Source organism: Nipponia nippon, unplaced genomic scaffold, assembly GCF_047370975.1.
Source record: "Nipponia nippon isolate SJK-2023a ecotype South Korea unplaced genomic scaffold, ASM4737097v1 scaffold_1, whole genome shotgun sequence".
In the NCBI taxonomy this organism is placed as follows: Eukaryota; Metazoa; Chordata; class Aves; order Pelecaniformes; family Threskiornithidae; genus Nipponia; species Nipponia nippon.
In genome coordinates, this window is record NW_028262290.1 from 38,322,900 (window position 1) to 38,340,984 (window position 18,085).

The following is an 18,085-nucleotide window of genomic DNA, read 5'->3' on the forward strand; positions in this document are numbered from 1 at the left end:
TTCCTGGCAGAGGACACAGGCTGGAGAGAGGGCCTTGGTGAGGAGCCTGCTCCCACCAGCCTGGACTGGGCACTACCATGGAGCTGCCGGCGGGTACTTTGCAGCAGGGAGGACACTGAACACACACGCTTGTTAAAATCTTAAGCTGGCCCTTTCCGTGGGAAAAGGACAGAAAGTCCTGCCAATGCAGTTATCCTCATGAGGGATGGGCAGCACGGCCCTGCACTTTTTTGGGAGAGGATACCTGGTCTGGCACAACCTGCCAGGAAAAAAAGTCCCTCTTGCAATTTTAGGTATGTGTTTGTTTTAAACACCATGGAAGCCACCATAATTAATCTTTACCAGGTCAGTGCTTTGCAATATGTGACTGGAGGTTTGGGATACCAACCTCCCTAAAACCAGACTGTCAAACTTGGTCAAACCATCGCTTTGGCATCATCTGACACATCCTGTTGTCAGCACTCGTGGCTTGGCTTTTTTCCAGAGGGAACCCTCTAACAATGCATTTTCTTTTGCATAATCACACTATTCATCCTCACAAACCTCGCATGTTGTTCAGAGCCATCCTACCACTTCAGAGAAATAAACTTAGATGGATACATTAACCCAAGCTCCAAATTGGCTGCACATTTTGCACAGGTTATGGTTCTGCCTGAGTATGTAGAAGGAATAGAGATCTGCAAAATAACGCAATAACGCCCTCATAATGGAGAAATGTTTCTGCAGACAAATACACTCCTATAAGCAGAGTGCTGAATCTCTGCTTCCACGTCCTCTGGCTGCAGAGGACCTCATTGACTGTGGTAGGAGTGTCAAATGCAGGACTGAACTCCCGATTGCCAAAGCCCTTGCTAATGCCTTTTCCCCAAGAGGTGGGTGTCACATTCCTCATCACATGGTGGGGGTGTGTGCCTGGAGCACGAGGTCACAATCCTGGCAGATGCATGTGTGTGGCCGGGATGTGGCACCTGTGGCCGATCACAGGGATGAACTGGGCACGAGGCTGTGACTAGGGATTGTCCCTCCCAGGACAAATCCCTGGAGGTTCATGTCCCTGCAAGATGGCACCTGCTCCTCTGCTGCTGACTGGTCCCACAGCTGCTGTCCCACTACATGGACCCCTGTGCCAAGCATAGCTAGTCCATGGATCCCAAATAACAGACTGCACAGCAGGCACGCAAGGTCCCTTGCAGGGAGCAGCCATGCACTCTCAAGTTAATATAAGTTGTGGCAGGGGAGTAAGCAATGGGTGGCATCTGCATGAGACTTAACTGGGCTGAAAAAGGTAAATGTAAATGTACTAGCAGAATCCAGCGCTAGCAAGAAAATTAGAGATACCCAGATGACTATTACTGCCTCCTTTTAATAGGAGAGATCTGCTTATTTGAAACATTTATCTCCATTAACTTCTTGTGGCTTACTCTGTAAGGTGAAGCATAGATAAGCCTAGATTTCAGGCTACTTTGGTAAATGTAGAATTACAACTTTGCATTAGTATATAGACATATTAAGTATGTTCAGTCATGATGTCATGACAAAGGACATGACACAAAATGTTAAATGTATGAAAGACGACAATTTTTGCTTCCCTCTATAACTGCAATTTTGAATTTTGATTATGTTTCTGTTAAATTTCTCAATTATTATAAAGAAAGAGTTAAAAAAAAGTATCTTTCATAAGTACTTCTTATAGCAGTAAACTTTCTTTAATGACTTGCTAGAGCAAACAGGCCATACAATAATGGCATCTTTTGGGGAAAAAAGGACTTTACAGACAGAGATAAAAGCTTAATTTTGTGGTCCCTTCACATGAGGAGTCAGTAAAGATCATGGGCTTAGGAAAGTGTTGAGGCCACATAAAAGGTAAGATTAATGGTGTCAACAGGTTATGTGATTTTTTGACTGTGATGGATTTTGCTTTTGATTATAATTGATACAAAGTGGTCTAGTTACACTTTGAGATGGAGAGAAATATCTGATTCAAGTTTTCCTACTCAGTACCATCATGCAAATTACACACAGCTGCAATTTATGAAAGCAATTGAGGTGAAATAAGTGACATACCTCTGTCAAAATCAATTTCTCGTATTATCTTTTCTTCTCTGCTGAGGTTCACTGTGAACTGGTTCATATTTTCATATCCGTCCTCTATTTTTTCCATTTGAAATCCTTTAGATGCTTCAGTAATTCTAAAACAGAGAGATTGGTTTGGATTTGCAGATAAATTTGTAATTTGTAATTCATTATAAAGATCAAGAGTCTCAAGTTTAAATACTTACTTTTGTAGCAATGTTTTGGCATTCTGTGAAAACAAAAAGGAAATAACGGACTTCTTAAATGGTTCCATTTTTTCAGAGATTTTATGCATTGAGATCTAATTCTTACACTGGCTGCTTCTAAATGCACTAATATGGATCTCATAAATGACAACCATGAGATCTATGAATGAGATCAAATTTGGATGGTAATTAGTATACAGCTGAGTAAAACTTTTAGTTCATTGAAGGCTTTTTAATTAAAATCTGAATATGATGGGAAATAGGTACAATTTCTACAAAAATGAAATGGAAATATTTTTGCTCTTTTTTTTGTGTGTGTGTATTTGTGGTGAAAACCAATTGTTCTGTTACCATCTTTAGTCACAGTAACTATATCTTTGACTATCCATAAAGGCATACTTCTGGAGCCACAAAATTTTATTCATCTGGAAAGAACATTGTACTCTTCAAAGGCAACTATTTAATGAAAATAAGGGTTTTTTTTTGGTAGAAAACACCCTTCCAGCCTTTAATATAGAGAAATTGTAAACTTGCAGGACAGAAATTCTACACCGATGAATTCAGTGGATAGGCTGCTAATGGTTTCCTAATCAGCTCTCCTAAGTTTATAGTAAGAAACCAGAGGGAAAGAAAATGGAGTAAAGGCATAAAAATGTGACTTAGAACATAAATATTTAATTCTTGGAAAGTTAATCACTCTCTCAATATGCAAATGAAACCTATAACTCCCAGAAGTTCATATACATATATATTATAGTGGTGGGACAATAAAGATATGTTGGAAAATGTTAAAATTCCTGTTTCTTCTTTGGGGACCAGAAATTCATACACAGGATAGTATATTTTCGTGCAAATAGCAAATACTCACGTTCTTGGTTTGGATACTATTCACAAGAAGACTAGTCATTTGTCTGTGCTGATGCAAGTGTTTAAAAAATGAGTTTGTATAAATGTTCACTCAAAGATGACCAAACTCTGAATGTGCCTAAAATTGAGAAATGCTTAAATAGTATTTTGACAAACCCATCATTGTTTTTCTATCTCTATTTATAGACTTCATACCTGCAAAAACACGGCCATTTCTGGTTCTTCCATGAACTGGATTCCTGATTCAACCAGCTTTGACACAGCTTCCAAATGATCTGCATACTTCTTCATCAGGGATCGGACGTGTTCCAGTTTCTCCTCTTGGGTTCTAGTGATTATTTGTGTCATCTCATTTTTTCTTTCTTCCAGTACAGAATAGAGATAATCAAATTTTTCACACAGCTGCTCTTTCTGTCGTCTGCAGCATTCCTGTGAATCATTTGGTTTATGTTAAACATGTTATGTTCTTAAAAGAGTTTCTATTTTTACAGTTACTTGGAAGCATTTTCATCAAAGAAATTCCTCTTTCTGAACAGTGCAAAGGATTCTGAATGACCCCAGAGACTTTTATAATTTTCAAAGTCCAAGCTATTGGAACAAAAGTTTTAAAACTGTTCTGAAACTCTGAGTTTCAAGCCACTGAAAGCCCCCAAACAGGTTATTGTATAACTTGTCAGGCTGCTAAAAAATTGTGAAAGGTATTTATGATGTCTGTAGTGACACATCAAAGTCTGCAGAAAAAGTAAAAAACCCCACCATATTAGCAGCTGTGTTCATTTGCACGAACAGAATGGTTTTTAAAGGAGTGATCATCTCAGACCAGCTCTGGAGAATTTTCTTTTTCTGCCAGAGGACCTGGAACTATCCTGGCTGGGCTTGATTTTCACATACACCCTCTTAGACACTATTTTGACAATAGGTGTCCATTATATTCCATTTACTGTGCAGTGAATGAGGTAGAGGTACCACGAAGAAAATGGTGTGTGACAAAAGCACAAAGACAAGAAAGAGGAATCAGGTTCCAACCCTACCTTCAGACGCTGATTTTCACATCATTTTTTGAGACACACTTATTGTCCTTCCAACCAGACAACATAGCATGTTTCGCTGAGGAAGGAGGATGGGTTTGATGACTGCTTCATCGAGCTCTCTCTAACAAGAACACACTGCACTTGCAAGGGAGGATTTATGAGGAGGAAATCAGAGACAGGCTATCTATAATGTCTGAGGTCTACCAAATAGAAGTACTTGAGTCATCTGTGTGCCCTGGGGCACAACCTTATTGCGGTTATATCTGGTTGCGCATGGTGGCGATTATTTGAATCTCTTTCCTGGGAACTGAGGCTGAATCAATTCCTCATCTTCGTCCCTTGAGGCATAATGCTGAGATCCTGGCAGCATAGGATTATTAACAGTCCCACAGTACTTTTGGAAGTGATAAGACTGATTATTCATAGCACTTGGCCAGAGAGAATCCAACTTTTTTCTTGACTTTCAGCCAGAGCTCTCTCCTACGAGTGGTGACAGTCTGCTCTGTATCGTTCAAAGGAGAAAGCCTTTTGAAGATGGATGTGTGGCCAAAAATCACTGTCTATGCTGAGGGGTGGGGAGTGAAGGCAGATCTTGTTGCATTGACCCAGGTATCCACCTCTGCTTCCCAATGAGGAAGACTAGGCTAAGCAGGCACTCTTAATTTAAAACTCCTTGCCGGGGGGCAGGCTTGACCTGCCCCTCTGGAGGTCCTTGCCACTTCCCAGAAATTCCTGATTAGTGAATTATAGGGTGGAGATAAGGAAGCTTTTGAACCAAGTGAGTCATGGTTCTATTGTTCAGACCTCAAATAATCTTCCTCTCCTCCTTCACTCCTCTCCTAGCTTTCTGCCAGTGTTTCCTGCACTTCTGCTTGCTCCAGACTCCTCTTTGGTTTAGTCTACAATGACCTCCTCTGAAATGTCATTCAGATCACTTGTAAAACAACCTTAATTTCAGGACGGGTATGTCCTATCTTTGCCATTTGACACAGGACAAGTGTTAGGGGAAGAAGAGCAAGAGAGTGATAGCAGAGTGCCCTGAGAGATCTTTCCCTATCTCTAAGCTGTAATATATAATATTTCAGAGATATTACAGAGTTGTGAACCTCAAGAGTGAGAGTGCAAAACAGGTTCCTAACTGCAAATGCTCAAATATTTCTGAAATATTCTCTTTCTGTATAAAATGTTCCCATACAAAGTCTCTGCCTGATGGAATTACCCTAATCAGATTTTGAGTAACGAAAAAGGTTAACAAATACATGACTTTCCATTCTAAAAAGTTCTCAGCCTATTTGTTTTTTAAAGCACGGCTACAGCAAAAGGAAAGGAGTCCTTGCCACTGAGCATGAGTTGCGCTGCTTGTTCTGAAGTGTCTGTATTGACTGGCCTACACTATTAGCATTTGAAAGAAACGCTGTAATTTTTCCTTCATTATTTGACTCGTGTTGTTTACAGGGCTAAACAGTACTTAATTATTTGTTATTGTTTTCCAGTATTTAGCATTTTATATTCCCTGTTTTTATTTTCAGTATAATATGTGAATTTGGTCTACCTTTCAATCACTTAAAAGGTATACAAGTATTAATCAGGGTTTTTTTGTTTGTTTTTCTCTTTTTTAGGTTTGGACAGGAGCAATAGCTAAATATAGAACTATATTGCTATTGCTTACTCCAGCTAACAGGAAAATGATCCTGTATTTTCTGCTAAAGCAGATATTTATTGTTCTCTGCAAAGAGTTAAGCAGAGAGAAGAGACAATCCTGGATTATAAGCATTATTTCCATGTGTGCACATTTCTCATCTCCAGCTGTAGCTTTTCATCTTCAAGGGCAAACTAATGTCAATTCAGACAAAACTCTTGTGTGGTAGGAAATGTGATTTGCTTGAAATGTAACATGGACGTGCCAAGGTAAGCTCTAGGATCTATTTTCTGCAATCTCTGGCTTTAAAGGTGAAAAGCCTGTTAAAACATCTGAAGGTAAAATGTCTGTACTTTCTTTGGGCTTTGAGTTTAAAGGTTAGACTTTAAACTGAGTGGATGACTCTGAGGAAGCTAGTTTCTGAAACTGTTGTATTTACTAAGGTATTTTTAGCACAATGTTTTCTCCATACTTCAGACTAGATGTTTGAAGTTTTGTTTCTGGCTCAGCTATTTCAACTTAAATGAGTATAAGCTTTTGCTTTTGTATCATTCAAATTTCTGCAGTTAACCTACTTGAAAGGCTTGCTTCTGTCTGCAAAGTCCTGATAGCAGCCAATTTCATCCTTGCGACGTGAAGGCTTCCTGACTACAAAGTTCTGACTGCTGCTAACGTGCTCTCTCATTTACTTGGGCTAATGGTTTTATGTTCTTTGAACCAAACTTGGCCATTTTCTGTTCTTCCTTGCCCTGAGGAAATAGGAGCCTTGGGCAATTGTGTAGGTAAATTGTGGAATCAATTTTTCTTACCAATTAGAATCTATACATCTTAGATTAACTTCTTTTTCTCTGCAGTTTCTCTTTTCTGCTCCAGCTCTGAAGAGTCAATATAATTCTAACTGGGCTGAGAGGGATGCAACTCCTTCACTAGATACTTCATCAAACTCTGATCATAAAATCAATTGATATGAGCTCCTTTCAGCCTATTGCTCTGTGATGCTCAAACTGGTCAGAGCTCATATACATATTTGCTTTGCTGGTGCAAACCTCTTGGAGGAAATGAAAACCACTTCTGCTTTTAAATGACACAAAGCTAATTCCAGCTTTGTCAGAGCAAGACCTTTACCAGAAAATCCAGACTCACAGTAAGAACCCAAACTCTTGCCTCCCATGAGCAACAAACGAAGACTCCTTAAAGAACAGCATAAGTATATTAAATAACTACTTTGCACAGGAGGGAAAGTAACCAAAGACAGAGTTCAACAGCATACGTGGGAGCCACGCTGTGGCTACCCTGTGACTGAGACTAAGACTCTGTTCACAGGACCAGTCAGGCCTTAGACTAATACTGGACTTTTACAGCTTTAGCACCTGATCTTAGATGTTAAATGAACTGGGAGTTGCTGGCATTTTGTTGGATCTGCTGTTAACTTCAGTGTTATCCTATGCCACTAAGAATAATGAGCAAGCTGTGTTGATGTGGTTTATCCTTGCTCTTTGTTCTCAACCACATGGCCAATGTCAGAGGCAGGGTGCCGAGCAGGACGTATCCTTTGGTTGAGGCAGTACAGCTGACACTGTACAATGCCACAGGTAATGGTTTCGCAAAACATTGTGGGAATGCATGTGGGTAAAGTGAGGTCTGTTAAAGAATGATCGTTGCCATCAGTTTAAAAGATGCGACTTCACACTGAAATATCTGCATTTAAAGGGGTGGTACCTACCTCAACTGTCTTGCAGGTCTCCTCCAGCTGCGTGACTATCCCTTGCACTCTGTCATTGCTCCCCACCAGGACTGCAATGCCATCACTCAGCTCGGACTAGGCAGTAAGGGGAGAGCAAGCAGTAGAGGGTTAGACACTGTCCCACTTCAGGGTGGCATATCTAACTGTGGGGAGCAGGGGACGGATGAGCCATACAAGGGTATTAGCTCTTCTTTCCACCAGAACTGAGGAGAACTGGAGCTTTACTTGCCCAAAAGTTACCCACTAGTACTTTGACATTTGTTTCCTCTCCCAAAACACTGTGAAAACATTGATGTTTTGAAACTTGTCATGGAGTAGAAACTGTGGTTTGGAAAGGAGGAAGGACTTTGTTCTAGGAGGTTCTTCTAGATCCTTTTGTCTGAAGCACTATGTTTCAACAGCTCCAAAATAGTCCCTTTGGGTTTGTTGAGAGAAAAGTCTTTGTCTCTTGAGGGACTGGTTTTCTTAGTGTCTGGGCCTAGCCACACCACTGTAGTATTTCCCTGATGACTGTAGCTCTTGGCTCTGGAGAGAAGAGGTGGCCCATGGACCTGGAGGGACCAGGGTGCTACAGAGCCCCTGGCATAAGGGCAGTGGGGCTGGGGCTGTGGTGAGAAGGGAAGGGAGAAAAAACGAGGAGAAAGCAAAGACTGAGCCACTGGCATGAGGAAAACGAGTGGAAGAGGGGAATTGGTCTAAGTGTGGGGAGGGAGACGACTATGGGGTGTCCTTGGAAAAGGAGAGACAGAGAAGCTAGTCCCTAGGGAACTTGATGAGGGTGCTGGGCAGGGCGAGGGCCCTTGGCACACTGCTGTAGTGACAGAGGCAACCGTGTCTGTGGCCTCCACAGCTTTGTAAAGGATCCTTTGAAGCATGCATCCTGCAGCCTCCAGGTTAGGCCTCCAGTTGTGGGCATGGCAGCCCCTTTCCCCAGGCACGCTGGGAGGGAAACCACCGCTTGCAAATCTCCACGCAAAGGGAATGATCAGGGGCATGGATTTGGTCCAAGAAACTTCTCCCCCTTCTCCCTCCCTTTTTGATTGAAAAGGATGTTTGTAACTACTTTCCTAAAGTGACTTCTCATTTGTAGTTTCCACACACAAGCATCTGTGTGACAAAGTTGGAGGCTGGGATTGCAAACTTGGCCTGTCTGATTGCTTGCCCCACTGGGGCTCTCCAGAAAAATGAGCTGTTTATCTCAGGAGGATAACCCAGTGAGTCAGGTTTTAAATTAATACTGTATTAAAAATAAACAAGTCTTTTACTGGTGACAGCAAGGGCAGAGGATGTTAGGTACATCCTGTGCTGCCAACTATTGAATATTCCTGCATTCACTTGCAGAAGGAAGTTTTTCACTTAGCTTTTCTTAAAAGTGGGATGCTTGAAGGCAAAAGTGCCTGATAGATAACTATTTGATTTGTAATGGACTGCTCTCTTTCCAGTTCATGTGTTGGAAATCCAACTTGTTTTTCTGATCTAAAGGCACTGAAAAAAAGAGATTAGGAACCTCGAAAGAGAGATCCTCAGCTTCACATCAAATTCCTGTCTAAAATGTTTACTCACTATACTAACAAAAATTGGAACACTGTAATATCTTTCTGTATGATTTCTAATAAATTTATTTTGCTCTGTTTCTAAACAGTTCCTACAGATTTGTGTAAGCCTTTCACTCACACACAGGAATGGCAAAGGCACCACAGGCCCCTTTGGAAACTCGCAGGAAGCTCATGGGAATACTTTCCTGTCAATCGTCGTGTCAGATCCTGGGAGGACTATGAGATACAAAAAGATACTTACCTTCTGTCGCTGGTAAACATTTGTGAGAGGAGCAACTTGACAGTCTTTGTGGGCACCAAAGACTTTGCACAAGGAGCAGGTAGGCATTTCACAGTTCAAACAATAGATATTAATTCTCTCATCTTCGTGCTCTTCACACATTGGCTGGTCACACTTCCTCTCGGGTCTGCAAAAGAAAACAAGTTTAAAACAAACTCGGTGCTCACAAGTTTCTGATGACAGCACTGAGGGTATCATCATGAAATAGGATACATTTGTATAGTAGTGCCCAAAGCTGACCTGAAGACGCAGAGTAGACTTACACCTGCCACACAGGATGACTAAATAGACAGCGGTACAGCTTAATGTCCTGACAAAACAGGATGTGATGACAATATAGCAACATGACTTCATACGGGGATTCCAGCTGGGAGTGTGACAGAACCCTCGCTCATATTTAAAAATGTAAATAACCTCACTAAGACTGATCTCAGACTACCCGTGTACTTTAATTAGCATGTTATCCAACATCTGTCTGAAATATGAAACATATGTAATCCCTTTAGAGTTCATCATGCAAAATGTTGGGCATTTGGCCTTAATGCAGCAAAGCTCTTATTCAGGGGGCTAATTTAAGTGAGAGTTGTAGGTATTGGTGGACCTTCATGCTCTTAACTCTATATCTCTGCTGATGAGCTTTGTGAGGCCCAGGTCAGGACTGTCAATATCAAACAGAACTGGGTCCTTACAGCCTTTACACTAGGCCAGCAACCAAAATAAGGTCTCACACAAATTAATTTTAGCTGGGTGGCACATGTTTAGCTTGTACAGTGTACTTTTTAACAGTAGCCACTCAATTGTACCAGCCGTCAAGGGCACAGGCTACACAAGAAGAGTTCTTTTCCTGTGCTAAGCCAGGAGCTGTCACCAGACTACAGCTCAGTCCTGATCGTCTCTTCACCAATATGATTTAGCCATATACACACAAGTCAATCCCTGTTATTTTAGCAACTAATTTAGTTGTAGCTTCCTTTACATGAGCCACTTAACTGACATTCCCAGTGTAAATGAAAGCTCTGGTCCAGTCCGTGTGGGCAGGTTGATGCTTTTCTGACCCCCCGCTTCAGGATTAGCACCCTGAGCATGTCTGCGACAAGCACATGAGTGTGTGAGGATGTAATACTGGAGCACAGAGTTAGCAGATCGATGGAGGGAGTGTGCCTGGAGGTTCAAGCCTCCAAGGGTTCCCACTCCTACTGTGGCAACATTAAATCTTTCCAATATAAGCCGTTATCCCCTTCTGTTACCATTTGGAAGGAGAACTGTGACTACGAGCAGTAGCAAGTGGAGCAATGGCATCATAGAAATATATATCTTCATTATTAGATAGAAAATATTTTCCAAAACTATAGAATATAATGGAATTAAATGGCAACAACTTTTTAAAAGCCATTCTACAGAGGTCTGTAGCAAGGAGGCAACCACTCATTCTATTACAAGTTTAAAAATTTATGGAAAGCTAATTATTTTACGTTATATTACAATAGAGTTTTTCCATACAGTTTGGTAGAGCGGACATGGCACTTATTTTTTAATGACAAAGTACAGGTTTTCTCTTCTGAAGGGAATGGAATGTGATCAATTAGATGGGTTTAAAAAAAGATCAAGTACCAAAGAAAATGTCTCATGCATTCATATTTTTTAATTGCAGGAGGGCACTGGGATTTAAAGGGTTCATAAGGAAAATCTGTAATCTGCAATATAACATGATATACCAGAATAAAACAAGATGGACACTTCTGAAGGAAGCCTGTATTATTTGGATGAAATTTCCAGCATACATTTACATAAGGCACTCAGTGTGTCAAATCCAGCATCATTTAAAAGCTAGTCAAAAGAGGGGTGTCTCCACTATAAGGAATGCTTTGCATTGTTTGCAGATGACTGCAAGCAACCCGTAATATATTCATGCTATAGTGCACCAGTGGCAGGGCCTGCATGCGAGGGCAATAACAGACAATGAATTTCAAAGTGATTAATTAAGCCTGAAAAAGCTGCTCTTCCTGAAGATATTTACAAGACCAGAACCAGAAACTACTAGAATGTTATATGACACTGGAATGGTGCCACTAGCATGAAAGACACATCGCAGAGGGCAAAAAGGCAATGGTGTCAAGCAAGTTCAGCCAGAACTAGCCAACCTTCAAAGGTGCCGCAAAGAGCAGGAAGAAACCTGGCAGAACTCCCTGAACTAGCGGGGCCCTGAAGACAGTAGCTGAAGGCTAGAAGTAAACAGATCTATAATCTCCCCTCTAGGCTTTGCAAAAGGAGAGATTTTTTAGCAGAACATTTCCTGACTTCGGAGGAGATCCTCTAGGTCTGTGTAGATGTAGCAAAAGCCAAAACACAACCCATAAGTTTAAAATGGTGGCTGCTCCTGAAATGGAAGATTGAAGAGTAGCCAGTAGGAAAATGACAGCATGGCTTTAGTAGAACAGATTTGTCATAAATGTGCTTGTGACCAATGAAGTGGCAGGTAGCTGAAATGGCTTAATAACTTTGTGCTTTTGTTCTCTGACTCTGCTCTTTGAGATACTAAACCTGTGTTTGACTGCTACAGGCTTATTCTTTTCCATTAAAATTGGATTTGGACCTTAATGTGCAGAGTGTTGTGCATGTTTTATGGAGAGGATTCTCAGCACTGGTGAGGCCATACCTGGAGTACTAGGTCCAGTTCTGGGCTCCTCGGTACATGAGAGACATGGACATACCAGAGAGAGTCTAACAAAGGGCCTTGGAGATGATTAAGGGTATAGACCATCTCTGTTATGAGGAAAAGCTGAGAGAGAGCTGGGACTTTCAACCTGGATAAGAGAAGGTTCAGGAGGATCTTAACAATGACCTTGATCTTATCAATACCTTCAGGTATCTAAATACGTGAAAGGAGGGTGTAATGAGGATGGAGCCAGGGTCTTTGCAGTGGTGCCCAGTGACAGAACCAGAGGCAATGAGCACAAATTGAAACACAGGAGGTTCCCTCTGAACATCAGGAAACACTTTTTCACTGTGAGAGTGACCAAGCACTGGCACGGGTTGTCCAGAGAAGCTGTAGAGTCTCTGTCCTTGGAGATACTCAAAAGCCATCTGGACATGGTCCTGGGCAACTGGCTCTGGGTGGCCCTCCTTGAGCAGAGAGATTGGGCTAGATGACCTCCAGAAGTCCTGGTCAACCTCAGCCATTTTGTGATTCTGTGATTTGGTAAGAAAACACAAAGTTGCTGGGCACATAAAGGAGCACACTTTAATTAAGGACATAGCAAGACCTTAACAAAACCGCTGTTTAATTAGAAGGCATGTTTTCCTTAGGATTTCTACAAATCCAGAAAGGTGTCTACTGAAATCCTGAATCCAACTTTGATAGTGGTTTTACTGAGGATCTTAAGATAGCTGTAGCTCTTTCTGTACCATCAAATCACCTAGTGCCTGCGCCTGGTCAGGGGATGGAGAGAATCTGCATGACTGTATGAGGCACAGTCAGATCATTAGTGAAGATATTAAACTGTATTGGCCCCAGTGTCAATCTCGGGCATACACCACTAATGACTGGCCTCCACCTGACTTCATGCTGCTCACCATAACCCTTTGAGTCTGGCAGTTCAGCCAGTTTTCAGTCCACCTCACTGTCCACTCTAGACCTTATTTCATCAGTTTGTCAATAAAGATGTTACAGGAGACAGTGTCAAGTCTAGATAAACAACATCCACTGCTTTGCTCTCATTCAGTGAGTTAGTCATCTCACTATAAAGGCTATCAGGTTGGTCAGGTGTGATTTCCCCTTCATAAATCCATACTGACTATTTCTAATCACCTTCTTGTCTTTTATGTGTTTGAAAATGGTTTCCAGGAGGGTTTGCTCCAACAGCTTTCTAGGGACCAGTGTGAAGATGACCAGCCTGTAGCTCCCCGGATTCTCCTCCTTGGACTTCTTGAAGATTGGAGTAATATTTGCTTTCTTCCAGTCCAGCCCTCAGGAACGTATCCCGATTACCACGACCTTTCAAAGATTGTTGATAGTGGCCTTGCAATGACATCAGCCAGCTCCCTCACCACTCATGTGCCTCCCATCAGGATGCCCAGTTTTTTTTTTTAATATTCCCTAACCTCATCTCCCTCCCTTGAGGGTAAGTCTTCCTTGCTCTAGACTTTCCCGCTGGTCTTCTCAACCATCCCTGATCAGGAGTTAGCTGGTAACAAAGCCCAAAGCACCTTTTGATCGGGAAGAGCCAGCCGAGCTCGTTAGAAGCTGCCAGAGCTTGCAAGAAGTCAGAGCCTCCTGTTGCTACCCTTTCCTGGTGGCAGCAGGCACCCTGATGTTCCTCACATAGTTCAGGTAATCAGTGGCCTACAGACTTTCGAACACTGGTTTAGTATTTTAGCCAACTCTGTTTCCACTGGGTTCAGTCCTTTGCCTTCCTTTAAAGCTTTGTAGGACCCACGTCCTGCTTGAAGATTTCTTTCCTTGCATCATTAATAGATTCTAAAATGGGCAACAGGCTACACTGCCGTCAGCTGGAATTTGATGAGGAATGGGATAAAAGACCATATGATGTGATTTTTAGTAATAGGAGGGGCTGCATGTGAGGGCTTGGACAGACCCTCCCAACACCCTAGCCCAGCTACTGCCCAAGCTCTTATTTAAAAAAAACTAATTCCTTAATTAAAATAGAAACTCAAATTTTAAAAAATGTTTTTGAAATAAATTATTTTTGCCTAAACAGGAGACAAAGCTTCCTCCCTAGCTGAATTCCCCTCACTCTCCTAAGTTCATGTGAAGTGCAGCTGGGAGCTGGCATCATTCTGGCACAGACAGTTATGGTGAATTTTACACACAGGAGGACTTGAGGGGAAGAGGCTCCTGCCTGGAAATCACAGGTGCTGCCAGTTTGAAGGGTTGTCTTGGGAAGAACCAAGGAGGCAAAGGTCACATCTCCCTCTTCCTCTTCTGTACCTCTGCCAGACCCCAGCCTCAGTTTGGAAGAGACTGGTACAAAAGGAAGAAGTGGAGAAGACTTGACTTCCCTTGACTTTTTGGTTTCAGCGGGACAGCACGGGCTATAAAGCCACGGCAGATCTTGCTCACACTCTCATGGGAGCCTGAGGAACGTTAGGCAGAGGGAGATAAGCAGCTGAGGCCTACAAAGTGCCGAATAGTTTAGATAATGCTGCTATGCATTGCTGCTGCTATGTAACACAGATGATAACTTTCATTCTAAGGACATATATGAAGGTTAAATAAGCGCCTTAACAGACTAAATAAACGAACCTTTTGGACAAATATCTAAGCAAATATATGTTCATATTTATATTTTTTTCTGTTCTCCCCTTTTATTCATCATGTTGTGTTTTACTTTCATGGAATTTTAAAAAATCTACTAAATCTCTTACATTTCTGTTTAACTAAATTTTGTTCCAATTGCCCATGAACTACACGGGAAAAGGAGCTGCATTTCTTTATTTTTTAAGTTAAGTACAACTGTGAGCTGAAAAAACCCACAACCAAGAAAGCCATGAGGTCACACATGTCCAGCTTATTTGGTCAAAAGCAAAGTCCACCACCGTAGCTTTGCTGATTCATTTCCTCCGAGATTTTCCTGACTAAAATAATATTTGGGTATCAATGACACATACAAGGGTAGCTGACCTTCCCTTGGCACTGAGCATGAAGGGCAGCAGAAAGGACAATTTTAAGCCAACTTTGTGCTCTCTGAAGCTTTGGAGCTCCAACCTATGCCCAGCTACAACAGTCCCTGAAAGGATTCAAACAGCTGAGAATAGCCAAAACCACCACCGGCCTCTGACGTCCTCTCTGCTGGTGACTGCCCGCCGCTGCCGGAGGAGGGTAGAAGTGCCCTAAGCCACCTAAGGCACCGGGCTCCGACAGTTGTGTCCACCTGCTCTAGTGATATCACCTCTTTGCCCCTGTGAAACTCAGCTTCTTGTTGGGGCGGGATGGGCAGACTGTCAGGGAGCACGGCCAGGATTTCACCTTCCTTCAGGTGTACAAAACACCTTGCCATACAAAACTGACCCTACGGATGCACACTGGTGACAACAGGCGGCTTCCCTGGGTGAGATCTGCTTGCTTGGCAGGCTGGGACCAGGTTTAGCTTCCCCCCTGCGAAGTTCCCCAAGGTGGTACCGTGCATCTGACCCATCCCAGGGCAAGAGAGATGAGAAACCCATTCCTCTGCCTTGGGGTCCTGATTCTTGTGTGCAGCCACACAGCACTGATGTGTATTATTTCTGGCTATTCCTTCTCTTTTATGGAATCCTAAATAAGACTTGATTTCATGAGTTCACATCCCAGGCTGAGAGGAATGGAGATATTTTAATTGAGTTTTGATTTGACATTATGATGCAGGATATCTTCTGTGTGAAATTCAGTTTTCTTCTTCTTTGCGCTGTCTGTACCTCAGGATTTTCTAACAAGATTTGAAATTTCTTTCTCTTCTTTAGCATGAGAACACACAGGTTAAAGACAAATAAGATTCATCTGAACTGTTTTTAAAATAAATGAGGTGAACCTAGCTACTTATTCATGTGAAATAATGTCATGGGCTTTGCTTGCACGGGTAAGTGTTGCCCATGTGAATAAGCATAGCACAAGCCTCTGCTGTAAGTGGAAGCAGGGAAATTCAGCATCTATTTGGATACAGTTTTCTGTGTTCAGTGAGAGCTGACTCCATTGCACAGCAAACAGACAGGCATGCACGGCAGCACGGTCCCTTTCCGCATTTCCAAGAGAGAAAACAAGTACATCACTTTGCGCGACAAACAGAAAGACCAGAAGGGCACTGCAGTCTCCTAAGCCGTTTCTGCTTTTGTGGCAAACCTCCTCTGAAGGGTACACATTCACTCGTTACCTTGTGGACTCCTGCTTGTAGATGTCGATGATGTTCTCCACCAGCAGGTTCCTCTGCAGCCCGTAGACGCCGTGCCGGTCGAGGACCACTTCGTGCCTGCAGGAGGGACAGCGAAAGCGACCTCCCGACGCCACGGTTGTGCCTCCCCTGGTCGGCAAGTAGGGGTTGGAGGCCTGCTCTTGCCAAGCAGCACAAGGAGAGGTGAGTAAGGCCATGCAAAACCATGAAAAACCTCTTTCAAAAGCACCGGGGCAAAAACATGCTTGTAGCAAACCATCTATCAACATGCCCAAGGAGAGGGTAGGTGTGACAAACTGCCCTCAGGAAAGTGCTTGGTGACCGCAGGGTGAGGGGCCGGTTCCTTGGCTCACACAGGCGGCCATGTCCCCGCAGCTAGCAGGGGACACGTTAACCTGCTACGAGCTCAGCCCTGGCTCCCAGGGACACTCAACTTCTGTTTAAAATCACTCCCCCCCGCCTGTTAAAAGCAATTCACTGAAACATGTGAAAATCTGCTTTTCCGTTAATTTCAGCCAGCGCTGCTTGGGAAGTGGAACTTTCTGCGGGAAGAAACCTACCTGGAAAATGTCGCTGGCGCATTTCCGACAGAGGTTGTGCTGGCAGGGCAGGATGACCACAGGCTTGGTGAACATCTCCAGGCAGATGGGGCAAATCAGCTGTTTCTCCAGGTTATCCATGGTTTGCTGCTCTTTGGAGAAGGACTTGTAGTTCAGGGAGGTGCTCATCCCTAGCTTTTCCAGGGGCATATGCTCAGGATCACGGCCTCGTGGAGGGGTTTCCAGGTTAATTTCCCTTGAAATAGGTCCAAGGCTGTGCTGCGATCAGAGGCTCTCTGGGTTGCTCTGGCCGGAGGACATTGTTTAAACGAGGGGCCGAAGGGAGCCGGGGCTGTTTTTAGCAGCGTGGCGTCACGAGATGCCACCCTGCCGTGCCCATATAAGCGCGTGAGAGGAGGACAGGCTGGGACAGGTGACGGCCAGCGGGGGGACGGGGGGGCGGCCGGCGGGGCCCTGGCTCTCCTCACTCGCACATGGCGGCCTTCACCCCTTGAGGAGGAGGGCGAGCGATAAGCAAACGCGATCCGCTACCCCCCTTATCTCTGCACGGCGGCCGAGAGCGTGGGGCTGCCCCGATCTGCCCAGCCACACGCTGCAGCCTAATAAATACTCGGTTTTGTGCAAGCAGCCGTGGCCATGAGACGCAGGATGTAATTTTGCCCATGTGTTTTGGCTCCAGGATCTTGCCTTTCCAAGGTGTGCAGCACACGTGGTTGCTGGAGAAGACAATAGGAGCGATGGCTGCGCCGGAGCTCAGGCACTTCAGGGTGTAAACATGTCACCACCTTGAAAATCAGTTAAAAAAAATTGCCTGCCTATAACTGTGCTTAAGTTTCTTCCGGTATGATTTTTTTTTTTTAGGAGATGTAACATAAGAATCTAGCATAACTATTCAAGACATTAACTCCACAGCAGCTTAAATATGCACGAGAAACTTTATTTGAATTTCCTGATGAGAAGGAGACAGAAGAAATACAATATGAAAAGCTTTCATTTGTACTGCTAGAGAATAGGTGCTAATTGTAGATGCTCTCTCTCCACATAGTTTAATTCAAATAGATTTTAGTTTTGGGCACTGCTGTGTTTATATCTGTTTATTAGACACTGCTATCCCTCTCAGCTTGGCACTTGTTCCAGAGTTATTTTTAAAATGACAATTTCCCAGATAATTTGTGGCATGTGATGCCTGATCTTAAGGGAAAGCCATCTGTGCTTCTACTTGCCAATAATTTATCACACAACTGTACA

General features: G+C 43.1%; 1 protein-coding gene across 3 annotated transcripts in view; it reads right to left on the reverse strand.

Annotated features, from left to right (window-relative positions):
• The window catches only part of TRIM55 (tripartite motif containing 55), a 39,445-nt gene extending 22,295 nt beyond the window's left edge, over positions 1-17,150 (reverse strand). For 2 of the 3 annotated variants that reach the window (XM_009471645.2, XM_087752211.1), the window contains exons 1-7: positions 16,838-17,150; positions 16,260-16,432; positions 9,358-9,523; positions 7,540-7,635; positions 3,342-3,575; positions 2,280-2,302; positions 2,065-2,189 (exon numbers count right to left, since the gene is read on the reverse strand). In XM_009471645.2, the coding sequence (XP_009469920.1) occupies positions 2,065-2,189; positions 2,280-2,302; positions 3,342-3,575; positions 7,540-7,635; positions 9,358-9,523; positions 16,260-16,432; positions 16,838-17,026 (1,006 nt within the window). In that variant the 5' untranslated portion in view covers positions 17,027-17,150. Of the gene's footprint in view, positions 1-2,064; positions 2,190-2,279; positions 2,303-3,341; positions 3,576-7,539; positions 7,636-9,357; positions 9,524-16,259; positions 16,438-16,837 lie in introns of all 3 variants that reach the window. The other variant, XM_087752220.1, reaches the window with a different exon arrangement.
• Positions 17,151-18,085: the final 935 nt, after the last annotated feature.